Here is an 11,184-nt window from a genome sequence, read left to right on the forward strand (position 1 = left end):
GCTGTTCAACCGTTTCGACAGAACTCCGTAATTTCCCACAGTTACTTATTAATTTTTTATGCATAATTAATTACACTTGTGCCGCAACTATATATAAGAAGCCATAAATCATCGATTTATTGTGTGTGCTAAAGTAGAGTGTAGATCTGTGATTTTATATTGTGCCTCAGTTACCGGCCTAAGTAGTGTCGTTAAAGTGATGTAACAACGTATAAGCTAACATTTAGAACAAGCTTTTGATATTTTAGATATCGCTGACTGCTCAAAGGATAGCACAAGGTGTTTGTTACTTGCTTTCCTTCTTTGAGTAGTGCCCCAAAAACCTACTGAAACCTACCAACCAATCATTCCTTGGATCATAATTAATTTCTAATTAAATAATTCTTCTTTAGCCACTTCTTAAAATTATAGAAAACTTTCCTCCGCTAATAGTAATGTTTTAGGAGGATAATAAATTATTTATCAGTCCCAGAAACACTTCATAAATTTATAATAAATTTACTGCTCACACACGCGTGTTTCATTAATAAATAATTGTGTTAATTTTGGTCAAATTTTGTATGGAATAACCGAATGAATTCGAGCACATTGCGAGAATTTGAAGACACTGCACTTACCTATTAGAGATCACTGATAGCCGAAGTCAGAAGGATTTTCCTATTCTGGTAATCATTATTTTGTTAGGACATGCGACACTGCTGATAAATGATTTGGGGGTTTTGGGGGGACACACTCCTGCTACCATTCGCTGTGAACTTTAAACGGATACTGAACTCATGGCAGATCCGTTGCCTCTCTTCACACTTCACTTAGAGTGCCAAAAACTCTAGTAGTTTCCACTCACACACTGACAGGGGCATGTCACCCAACTGGCTTGTGTATTTAGTATATATATTAAGCAAATATGTATGTTAATAAACGGCGGATCGAAAAGAACGGCGCTCGGGGTGAACCTGCGAATACGGCGTAAAGCCCGTTGATGTTTGCGCAGCCAATTTAGCGCTTGTTGCAAAATGTAAACCGTTTTTGAAACTGAAGCCGAGCGCGCGCCACTCGATCGGGATCCAGATACGAGACTGAGAACGGCAGAACGTCGGTAACGTTGGTAACGTGAATGTATGGAAATTTTCTTATATGTCAGATTGGCAGCACGTTGCGCATGCTCCATTGATTTGCAACTTTTTTGGATCTGTTTTGTTTAGTTGCTTTGATTAATTTGATTGATTGGTTGATCTTCGAAAAAACTCAGCCCTAACTGGTTCGAATTTTGCCATTTTGGCTTTCTGACCATCTTGACCATCATGTGACATATTGATTAAACAATAATTACTAATTGACAGTAATTATTAGTTACGCAGAAAAGCAAAACACAGCAGATAAAACGTGTCACGTTTCCACGAGCTTAAAGAATAATAAAAACACTTTGATCGTGCGGGCAATAAGACTAAAAAAAACTATAAATAATCAAGTCCCATTGTTCTATCTTGACTTCACTCTCTCTTTCTGTTCTGAAAGTGAGCTGAATCTAATTGCTTGGAATAATAATTGTACTGATCAATGAAAAATTATAAACATTTCTAGCGAACTAGGGAAAATTCGTACGTTGAGTATTAAGGGGGATGCACTACAATTTTATAATGTAGCTTAGAGGATGAGCTGTATAATATCATAAAAACAGACAAGAATTAAAACCTGGCAGGTTTAATTCACAATATGAAGAGTTTCATTCTAGTAACAACTTTCAAGTAAATACATTAAAAATCTCTGTTTATCTTTCTGTTCTGGCAATCCCTACACAAACAATACTTTACCTTCACCTCTCATATCTATGCTCATCGATGACAAATGATGAGTTGTTGATTTCTTAATTTTCCTTCAGATATGCTATCAATCAACAAGCAAATGCTAATTCCTTGAGACGATTATTTTCGCGGCGCTAATATTCGATGTAAATAAATGATTGAAAATCGCACAGATACAGTATTTCTCTTCGCTCTCCTTCAGATGGGCTTCACCTTGTTATTGAACTCGACAGGAGGGAACTTTTTCGCAGCACGCACACACATTGATGCCCAAAGAAACAGGTGACAATCATATTTTTTCCACAAAAAATAAATAAATATTATTTGTCGCTAATTTAATTATTTTGCGATCTTTTGTGTTTATTTGCTTTGGGACTCTGTCGGGTTGGCACTGTTTACTCTTGCCATTTCACAGATCATTATGATATATGGGCCATAATGTAAATGGCTAACAGGGAAATGTGTTACAACTTCGTCGAAGGACCGATCATCAGCGTTTTAATAAGCATGCACTCCTGGATGCGGAGGTGGCAGTGGCTCCTTTTGCCAGAGTGTTGCCATCTCTTTGAAAACTTTTCTCTTACTTATGTAGTTGGGATTTTTTAGGAAGGTACTATGGCGCGAATAGAAGTCCATGGACCTGGCTCCAGCAGGAAGAAGTACTGCCATACAAAGTACGAACAAAGATAAAGCCTTTATTAAGTAACGAGTCATTTTTATTACTGAGATATATAGGGCCGTCACGGCACTGTGGAAAGAATAAGCAATTTTACGGTTTATTGCGCGTGTATTATTGATTTAGACTTGTGAAAAAGCAAAACCGACAAGTAACACGTGCCCAAATGTAAAATATATTCCATAAGTACTTTCATCTTAGACAGGTCTGGTAAAATATATTCCTCTGTAGAATTTCAAACAAATTTTATAAAATTAAAAGTTATATCTAATGGATTTCCATTGATTGACATTTTGCATCATTAAAATAAGCAAATCTAATTGATTTGTACCGTCTATACGATTCAGAATTTACAGTAATTAAACCCACTTAATCCCTTCATATATTAACATGGGAACAACTTGTTCAAATATATATTTATAATATTAGTATTATTAAAATTATTATGAATTTAAATTATAAACATTATTTATTGTAATAATGCAGGTCCTATATTTTCGATATATATATCGATAGATTAGCCCAGCATGCTCGATGCAGCAACTATCGCATTTTGCTCGAAACTGTTTCGGAGGACGGGCACACTGTATGGCAGCTCTATTTATTTATTTGGTGTAGGGAAATATTAAGTGTTTTTATGCTCGGTATATATTTACGGTATATTTGGAAAATAAAAGGTATATTTTGGTATATTCATAAGGGTCAAACGAGTTTACTTCGATATATACGCTGTCACTCTGGCTTGTTTTTCTTTTGAAATTAAATGCATTTTATAAAGTTTTAGCTTTAAATAAAAGAGTTTAAAGCAATATGCCGCCAACTATCAACAATTCAGTGGCAAATAGCAGCGCCGACAAACGTCCGCAGCGGCAAACGGAACGAAAGTAAGTGAAAAAACACACTGCAGAAGCACCCAGACACCAACTTAAGATGTTGTTTCTTTTTGCAGATCGGAAATCATTTGCCGTGTGAAATATGGCAACAATCTGCCAGACATACCCTTCGACCTAAAGTTTCTGCAATACCCCTTCGATAGCAATCGCTTCGTGCAGTACAATCCCACGTCCCTGGAGAGGAATTTCAAGTACGATGTCTTGACGGAGCACGATCTGGGCGTTACGGTGGACCTCATCAATCGCGAGCTGTACCAGGCGGATTCCATGACACTGCTGGATCCCGCTGATGAGAAACTGTTGGAGGAAGAGACCCTGGCGCCCACTGATTCGGTGCGATCGCGCCAACATTCCCGTACAGTGTCCTGGTTGCGCAAATCCGAGTACATTTCCACGGAACAAACGCGCTTCCAGCCGCAAAATCTCGAGAACATCGAAGCCAAGGTGGGCTACAATGTCAAGAAATCGCTCCGTGAGGAGACGCTCTATTTGGATCGCGATGCGCAGATTAAGGCCATCGAGAAGACCTTCCTGGACACAAAGACCGACATCACCAAGCACTACTCCAAGCCGAATGTGGTGCCCGTGGAGGTGCTGCCCGTCTTTCCCGATTTCACCAACTGGAAGTATCCCTGCGCTCAGGTCATTTTCGACAGCGATCCTGCTCCTGTGGGCAAGAACGTACCCTCTCAGCTGGAGGAGATGTCCCAGGCGATGATTCGTGGTGTGATGGACGAGAGTGGCGAACAGTTTGTCGCCTACTTCCTGCCCACGGAGCAAACGCTCGAGAAGCGGCGCGCCGACTTCATTGCCGGTGAACTCTACAACGAGGAGGCGGAGTACGAGTACAAGATTGCCCGCGAGTACAACTGGAATGTCAAGACGAAAGCCTCCAAAGGCTACGAGGAGAACTACTTCTTTGTCATGCGGCAAGACGGCATCTACTACAATGAGCTGGAGACGCGCGTCCGTCTCAATAAGCGACGCGTCAAAGTCGGCCAGCAGCCCAACAATACGAAGCTGGTAAGTGCCAGCTGTGGGCGGTTCGTAGAGTACAAAATAATCCCAATTACAACTCTTTATTCATCCTCCCACAGGTTGTTCACCATCGCCCGTTGGAGGCCGTGGAGCATCGCATGCAACGCTATCGCGAGCGCCAGCTCGAGGTTCCCGGCGAGGAAGAAGAGGGGGAGGTGCAGGTGGACGAGGAAATGGATGTTGACGAGGAGCCCACCCCAGCGCCAGCTGTAGAGAAAGAGAAGGCTGCCGAGGCAGCACCTGGAACCCCCAAGCCAGCCGTTGGCAGCGATTCTCCTGCCCAGGTGGCACGTGACCGGCAGTCTCGATCCAGGTCCAAAACCCGCAGCCGCAGCGCCTCCAGCTCTGGCTCAGGCTCTGCCTCTGGGTCTGGCTCACGGGCCAGCAGCCGGTCTAAGTCTGGCACACGCTCACCCAGTGGCTCCCGATCGCGCACCAATTCACCAGCTGGATCCCAGAAGTCTGGCGCCGGGTCGGCCAGATCGAGATCGAGATCGCATTCAAGATCACGCTCCAAGTCCGGTTCCCGCTCTCGCACACCCTCCAAGGCGGGCTCACGCTCTCGCTCACCCTCGAAGGCACGATCTCGCTCCAAGTCCGCCTCCAGATCCCGTTCTGGCTCCCGTTCCGGCTCTGGCTCGCGCACGCCTAGCCGTTCGAGAAGTGGATCGCCCAGTGGCTCCGGCTCCAGCTCAGGCAGCGGCGCCTCAGACGAGGAGTAAATAAATAAAAGTCCCCATTGTAAGAGTAAAAATTTTCAATATATAAATATATTCAAGGAACTGAAGCCCAGCCAAGTCGGGTCTGTTCCGATTTATCGCTGGGCATTCAAGAATCATAACGAAATGTAAACCAATGTAAGACGGACAGGGCACAAAAGTGTAACATTAACATTCAAACGAAGAGCTACGTGGCGTCCATCAGGAAGCGCTTGAAGATGTCCCCATCCGAGCTCGGCATCTCCACCTGCTGCGGGGAATACAGCCGCAGATTCTGCAGCTGCTGCAACGGCGAACTGCTGCCATTGAAGTGTATGTCGGCCACATCGAGGGGCACTGGCTGCGCCTGCTGCGGCTCGACGCCACAGATGCCCAGCTTCTGGCACTGTTCCACAACGATGTCGTCGATGGTCTGGGAGAGCAACGCCTCCTGGTCCGTGTCCGCCACGCCGCAGCCATTGATGTCAGCAATCTCGGCACTGGCCGGCGAGGGCTGCGTTGGCGATTCGCTGCCCTCGAGAAATGCCTTGATGAGCTGCTCCGGCGTCTGGCTGTCATCGCTGAGGCATCTGTGCGTGCGCTGTGACACCTTGTAGCGGAAAGTCTTCTGGCAGACCTCACACTTGTAGGGCATGACGCCCGTATGGATGCGGGTGTGGACCAGAAATGACACGCGCTGACGGAAACATTTTCCTGTAATTAAAATCAGAGATTTAATTTCATTTGGTTCCCAAAGGATCGTAAAGGTTGCACTCACCGCACACCTCACACTTGAAGGGCTTTTCGCCGCTGTGGATGCGTTGGTGATTGTGCAGCGTGGAGAGCTCCTTGAAGGCCCGCCCGCACACCGCACACACATGCGGCTTCACCTCGCTGTGGTAGAGCAAATGCTTGTGGTACGACTGCTGGAAGGTGAAGGTCCGCGCGCAGATCTCGCAGGTGTATGGCATCTCTCCGGTGTGCAGGCGCTTGTGCTTCTTCAGGAAATACTTGGTGGTGAAGGACTTGGTGCACACATCGCACTCCCACAGCTTGGTCGTGCTGCTGGCTGCAGCCTCCGGCGAGGCTGGTGAGGCTGGCGACTGCTGCAGCATGCTCAACGCCCCACTAAGTGCATATGGCTGGGAGCTGGTGCTGCTGGAGACGGGACCGCTGCCACTGGCCGACGCCTCCTTGTGCCGGATGCGGTCACAAATGTTTAGCTTCGGCGAGGGAGCATTGCAGCGGTTAGTGGTGGTCCCGCTCTGGCTGGAGCACGGCACTCCCATCATGTGCACCACTTTGAGGTGCACTCGGAGCGAGCCCTTCATGCGGAACGTCTTCGAGCAGAGGTGGCACTTGTAGGGCTCCTGTTGGGGCTCCTTCTGCGGCTGGGGACCCTCCGCCTCCCCATTCTCGTGCACCAGCCGGATGTGCATGTCTCGCAGCTCTTTATTCCGGAAACTGAACTCACAGATGTCGCAGCTGGCCGGCGGCTCGGGCACTGGTGGCGTTGGAGGTGGAGCGGTTGCGGGTGCGGGGGATGGCTCCACAGCCTTTGCCTTTGATCGCTTACCCCTTCGCTTGGGTGCAGGAATCGCAACCGTTGGTGGGGCAGCTGGTGGCGTAACGGCAGCAGGCGTTGTGGCAGCAGGACTGTCGGTCATCAGACTGGTGTGCGTGAACAGATGAATCGTCAGCTTGTCCAGGCCGAGGAACAGCTCCTTGCAGTTGGAGAACGGACAGGCCAAGGGGCCATTGGCCGCCTTGATCAGCCGCTGCTGCAGTGCATCGATGCTCCCAAAACTGGGCACAGCGCACAGGGGACACAGCACCGATGTGGAACACATACCCAACCGAACACTCAATCACTCACTCGCCTCTGTCTTATGCAAATCTTTGAATATTTGTTTTGGTTTTTTCTGTGGGGATTTTCACGGTTCGTCAGGAGTCCATGCCACCACGAGAACACTGAATGCTCAAACGGGTTTTCTTTCAGAATTGTTCTATAAATACTTGCAGTGAAAATTTTTAAAAATTTTCAGGCCCATCCGATCCCCAGCGAGCGAGCGAGATCTGCGTCCGATTCACGGTCCCGATGATGCCAGCGAGGCGAAATAATGAAAAATAATGAAATGCCCCAGAAAGCATTTCGAAAACACACTGAAAACTCATCCTCACATCTCTCCAACATTCCCGTTTCGTTTCGTTCCGATTCGATTCGAGCTCTCTCTCTCTCTCTCTCTCTCTCTGCTCGCTCTCTGAAAGACTGTATATATAGATATAGCATTTGTCCGATATATTTTGTGTTGTTGCAACGGCCTCGTTGCCTTTGTGGCTGTCTTTGTAACTCATCTAAGGGAAGGGGCCAGTCGAATGTGTATATGATATGTTTATGCCATTTGCCAGATTACTTAAAAGCCAGCAGCAATTTATTATTTTAGACACATGGCACTGCCATGGGGTTCAAGTAAATCTAGAGGATAACCACTCGTACTTGATTACTCTAGTTGTAAGTGGAAAATGGATGTAGCCTTCTGCCGCCAGAAGGGTATTCATGGGCTGTTTGCTTATAAGAAATGTGCATACCCTAGGCTACACTCACGTACCGATATAGTATCTATTAGCACAATTTCTTGGGATTTGTTGGGTTGCTATTTTTATGGTTGGCGCTCTCTCCTCTTGTTTTTTGGGGCCTGCTTTGGCAACGCATTTTCCCTGCTGTTCCGATTTGTAAACAGTTCGATGGCCAAGCAACTGAAGACCGGGCCTGGGACCGGAGAAAATAAAATAAATTCGTAATTATGATATCATAGTACCAAAAGAAACAAAACAAATGGGTTAAAATACAAATGAAATCATTTTAGCTTGGGAAACTCGAGGGATATAATGCTGACACCCGAGACAGAGGCGCTGGAGCTATCATCCTTGAGGGAGCTTAAGTCGGAGGCCGAGGAACGGGCACTGATGCCCGCCAGGAAGCCCTTGCCCGCGGCACTGATGTAGGAGCCAGCATCCTGAGACGACGACGAGGGAGTCTTCCAGGACACACAGCTGCGAGTGCGCTTCAAGTGCTGGGGCAGCTTGAGGCCCTTCTGCAGTAATTGGTCAATGATTTCGGGACCATTCTCATCGCTGTTGGCCATGTCCACCAGCATGTTCAGCGCCTTGGAGTTGCGCGCCTCCAGCTCCTGCAGGTTGAGATCTCGCTCAAAATGTTCCAGGAAATCCTCACTGATCGGACGCTGCTTGATCTCTCGCAGCTGCATGCGAATCTCACGGTTCGCCCGTTCCAGTTTCGTCCGCTGATCGTCCAGATCCCGTTGCAGCTTCTCCAGCTCCTCGGTGTGCTCTCCCCGCTGTCTCTTGGCCCCTTCGAGGCGTGTGATCAGGTCATCCTCCTCGCCCTTCAAGGCCGTGAGCTTCTGGTCATATCGATTTTTCTTGCAGCGCAATTGCTTCAATGTCGCCACATCCCTGGCGTAGGCTTCCTCCAATTGCTTCAACTCTGCTTCGGCACGTTCCCGATCTTCCCAAAAGGAGATAATGAAAATGATTAGCAAGACAATCGTTAGATATGATTACTCACCCTTTGAGTTCTCGTCCGCTGGCTCGAAGGTCTTGCGAAAGTTATTGTTGGAGCGATCGAATTGTCGCAGAGTATTCTCCAATGCAATCACTTCTTGCTCGGCCTTGAGCACCTTCTTGTTCAGGGCATCCCCCTCGTCCGCCATCAGCTGTCGGCTCTGGGCGCTCTCCACCTTGAGCTGGGTGCTGGTCACAAGAGAGCCATCATCGTTCTTGCCCAGCAGGCGAGAGGTGAGCTCGAAGCGCGAGCGCATGGCCTCGATTTGCTTCCTGCGTTCGCCCAGATCGGCCTTCAGGGTGCTCAGCTCCTCGTTGAGATGTTTGCGCTTCAGCTGGAGGACATCCTCCTGGCTGCGCAGCTCCACAGTCCGATCCTTGATGGCCCGCTGGAAGATGATGCGATGCTGTTCCAAGTCAAACGAGCCCTGGTCGCAGCCGCCGATGCCAATCTCCAGGTCGCTGCAGCGCATCTTCACCATATTCAGCTCGACAATCCGCTCGGAGTTCTCGAAGCGATTCATGCGCAGTCGCTTCACGGTGCCCTCGCAGTAGACCTGCGCCTCCTTGATCTTGAACCTCACCATGTCCAGCTCCTTCTCGTCTGCGTTGTACTGGATGACCATGTTGTTCATGTTGTAGTTGAGCTTCTTGTTCTGCGCCTCTGTGGTGGCGATCAGACGCTGCAGCTTCTCGTATTCATGCTCCAAATTGGACAATATCTTCAGGTTGCGCTCCTCCACCTCTGGATCGTCCTGGCTGCCACTCATCAGGGCGTAGCGACGCTCAACTTTCAGGAACTTGAAGCACAGATTGTAGTGGATCTCGGTCTGTCGCTGCAGCTCGTGGTTCACCTGGCGCTGGTTTCGCTTCAGCGCGGCCAGTGTGCAGGCAAGGGAATCGTTTTGCACTTGGAGGGTCTTCTCCTCGTCCTTCAGCTCTGTCACCTGTCGCTGGGTGCGGAAGAGCAGATCATTGACCTTTTGCTGCTCCTTCTCGAGATTCTTAAGCATCTCCTCCTCGCTCTCCATCATATCCTCGAGTATCTTCAGTCGCTGATCGGCATTCAGGGCCTTGTTTTCGAGCGACTTCAGTCGCCCCGTCACCTGCTCCATCGCAGCCGTAAAGCCCTCGATCTCCTGCTTCTTGGCCTCACGTTGCTTGACCAAATTCCGATTCTCCATGCGCTGCACGTGCACCCGGTTGGAGAGATTCTCCAGCTCCTTGCGCAGCGAGTCGATTTCGCGATCCTTGAGTATGGCCGCATCAATCACTTGCTGGATGAGGTTCTTCATGTCCGATGTTTCGGTATTCAGAGCTTCGATGCCGTACTCCACCTGGCGATTGTTCTCGATGACCTCGTCCAACTGCTGGTCCTGCTGCTTGTACTGCTGGGCGATGGTGCCCGCCTCCTCCATCAGCATGGCACACTCGGACTCGCTGCGCTGGATGTCATTCTCGCGCTGGGTCATCTGATTGACGGCGTTCTTCCACGTTTCCACCATCTGGCGGCGCTCCACATGGGCCGCCCGGTACAGACATGCCGTTCGCTCCAGGTTCTTTTCGAGGGTGTTCTGCTCGTCGTAGAGTTGGACGACCAACTTGCGACGCTTGTCAATGTCCGCCTGGAGCTGCTGGCGGCGCGTGTTCAACTCTCGGGCCTTCTGCTGATCGTCCAGATAGTATTTCTCTATCAACTGGTACCCCTTGTTGCCATCCTCCATGGCCTCCGTCCACTCCATCAGCGTGGTCTTGGCGCTCTTGATGCGCGATGTCAGATCATCGATCTCCCGTCTGTTCAGGCAGATCTTGCGCTGTGTGAACTCTGCATATTCGGTGTACTCTTCCAGCTCCTTCTGGGTCTTGCGCAGATCCTCCTTGATCTTGTGGCGCTCCAGTATTACCAATTGCACCCTGTGGGCCTCCTTCACCACATCCTTCTGCAGTGAATTGTACAGGGTCTGCAGGGGGGTTACAAATCCTTGGTTATCCTTGCAGCTCTATTTTCTATTTCTACTTACCTCATTCTGCTGGATGGTTCCCTCAATGTTCTTGGCATGCCTAACCACCGCCTGATCCCGCTCATCCAGCATATTCATGTAATGCATCAGTTCCAACTTCATGAGCCTCATGCCCTCCAGCTCCTTGAGAATGGCCAGATTCTCGGCATTAGCCATGGGTATATCAGCATCCACTGTCCAACCCATGGAGGCCATTGCCTCCATCTTAAAGTCATCCAGCGATGCCGCCTTTATGTCGTCCGTTTCATTCATTTTAATTGGGAATTGCTGCCTCTAGAGAGGGTCAAATAATATTCTAAAACTTATTGGATTTCCGATTTTTGTGTGTGTTTGCTTGGAGCTATTCTGGAGACTATTCTGATTTGTATTTTTGATTTATATTTCGGTTTCCATGTTCGCTTCATTGGCAACCAGGTGTTACCCAGGGAAACGTTTTGTTGGGAAATCAACCAATCGATCAATCAATTGGCT

The 11,184-nt window shown here is 48.5% G+C and overlaps 3 protein-coding genes across 3 annotated transcripts; 1 reads left to right on the plus strand and 2 right to left on the minus strand.

Annotated features, from left to right (window-relative positions):
• The first annotated feature begins 3,199 nt into the window (after positions 1 to 3,199).
• On the plus strand, positions 3,200 to 5,191 carry LOC117586233 (RNA polymerase II-associated factor 1 homolog). The gene is made up of 3 exons (XM_034276169.1): positions 3,200 to 3,362; positions 3,428 to 4,394; positions 4,469 to 5,191. Exons 1-3 carry the CDS (start codon positions 3,289 to 3,291, stop codon positions 5,129 to 5,131), a joined length of 1,704 nt encoding a protein of 567 aa, XP_034132060.1. The 5' UTR covers positions 3,200 to 3,288; the 3' UTR covers positions 5,132 to 5,191.
• Positions 5,181 to 7,234, minus strand: LOC117586234 (zinc finger protein 99). The gene is made up of 2 exons (XM_034276170.1): positions 5,886 to 7,234; positions 5,181 to 5,821 (listed from the first exon to the last, which is right to left on the minus strand). The coding sequence occupies exons 1-2, from the start codon at positions 6,955 to 6,957 to the stop codon at positions 5,316 to 5,318; spliced, it is 1,578 nt and encodes a 525-aa protein (XP_034132061.1). The 5' UTR covers positions 6,958 to 7,234; the 3' UTR covers positions 5,181 to 5,315.
• A 714-nt stretch (positions 7,235 to 7,948) lies between these two features.
• Positions 7,949 to 11,125, minus strand: LOC117586376 (coiled-coil domain-containing protein 39). The gene is made up of 3 exons (XM_034276404.1): positions 10,714 to 11,125; positions 8,697 to 10,653; positions 7,949 to 8,636 (listed from the first exon to the last, which is right to left on the minus strand). The coding sequence occupies exons 1-3, from the start codon at positions 10,963 to 10,965 to the stop codon at positions 7,966 to 7,968; spliced, it is 2,880 nt and encodes a 959-aa protein (XP_034132295.1). The 5' UTR covers positions 10,966 to 11,125; the 3' UTR covers positions 7,949 to 7,965.
• Positions 11,126 to 11,184: the final 59 nt, after the last annotated feature.

This window comes from Drosophila guanche, unplaced genomic scaffold, assembly GCF_900245975.1.
Source record: "Drosophila guanche unplaced genomic scaffold, DGUA_6, whole genome shotgun sequence".
NCBI classification, from domain to species: Eukaryota; Metazoa; Arthropoda; class Insecta; order Diptera; family Drosophilidae; genus Drosophila; species Drosophila guanche.

Excerpts from the sequence above, each read along its gene's own strand:
- LOC117586234 (XM_034276170.1), bottom strand. The coding sequence starts at position 6,957 with ATGTGTTCCACATCGGTGCTGTGTCCCCTGTGCGCTGTGCCCAGTTTT. Across the intron at positions 5,822-5,885 it reads CTTCAAGTGTGAGGTGTGCG|GAAAATGTTTCCGTCAGCGC; the intron begins GTGAGTGCAACC and ends TTTTAATTACAG.
- LOC117586376 (XM_034276404.1), bottom strand. The coding sequence starts at position 10,965 with ATGAATGAAACGGACGACATAAAGGCGGCATCGCTGGATGACTTTAAG. Across the intron at positions 10,654-10,713 it reads GAACCATCCAGCAGAATGAG|ACCCTGTACAATTCACTGCA; the intron begins GTAAGTAGAAAT and ends ACCCCCCTGCAG. Across the intron at positions 8,637-8,696 it reads AGCGGACGAGAACTCAAAGG|ATCGGGAACGTGCCGAAGCA; the intron begins GTGAGTAATCAT and ends CCTTTTGGGAAG.
- LOC117586233 (XM_034276169.1), top strand. The coding sequence starts at position 3,289 with ATGCCGCCAACTATCAACAATTCAGTGGCAAATAGCAGCGCCGACAAA. Across the intron at positions 3,363-3,427 it reads CAGCGGCAAACGGAACGAAA|ATCGGAAATCATTTGCCGTG; the intron begins GTAAGTGAAAAA and ends TTCTTTTTGCAG. Across the intron at positions 4,395-4,468 it reads AGCCCAACAATACGAAGCTG|GTTGTTCACCATCGCCCGTT; the intron begins GTAAGTGCCAGC and ends ATCCTCCCACAG.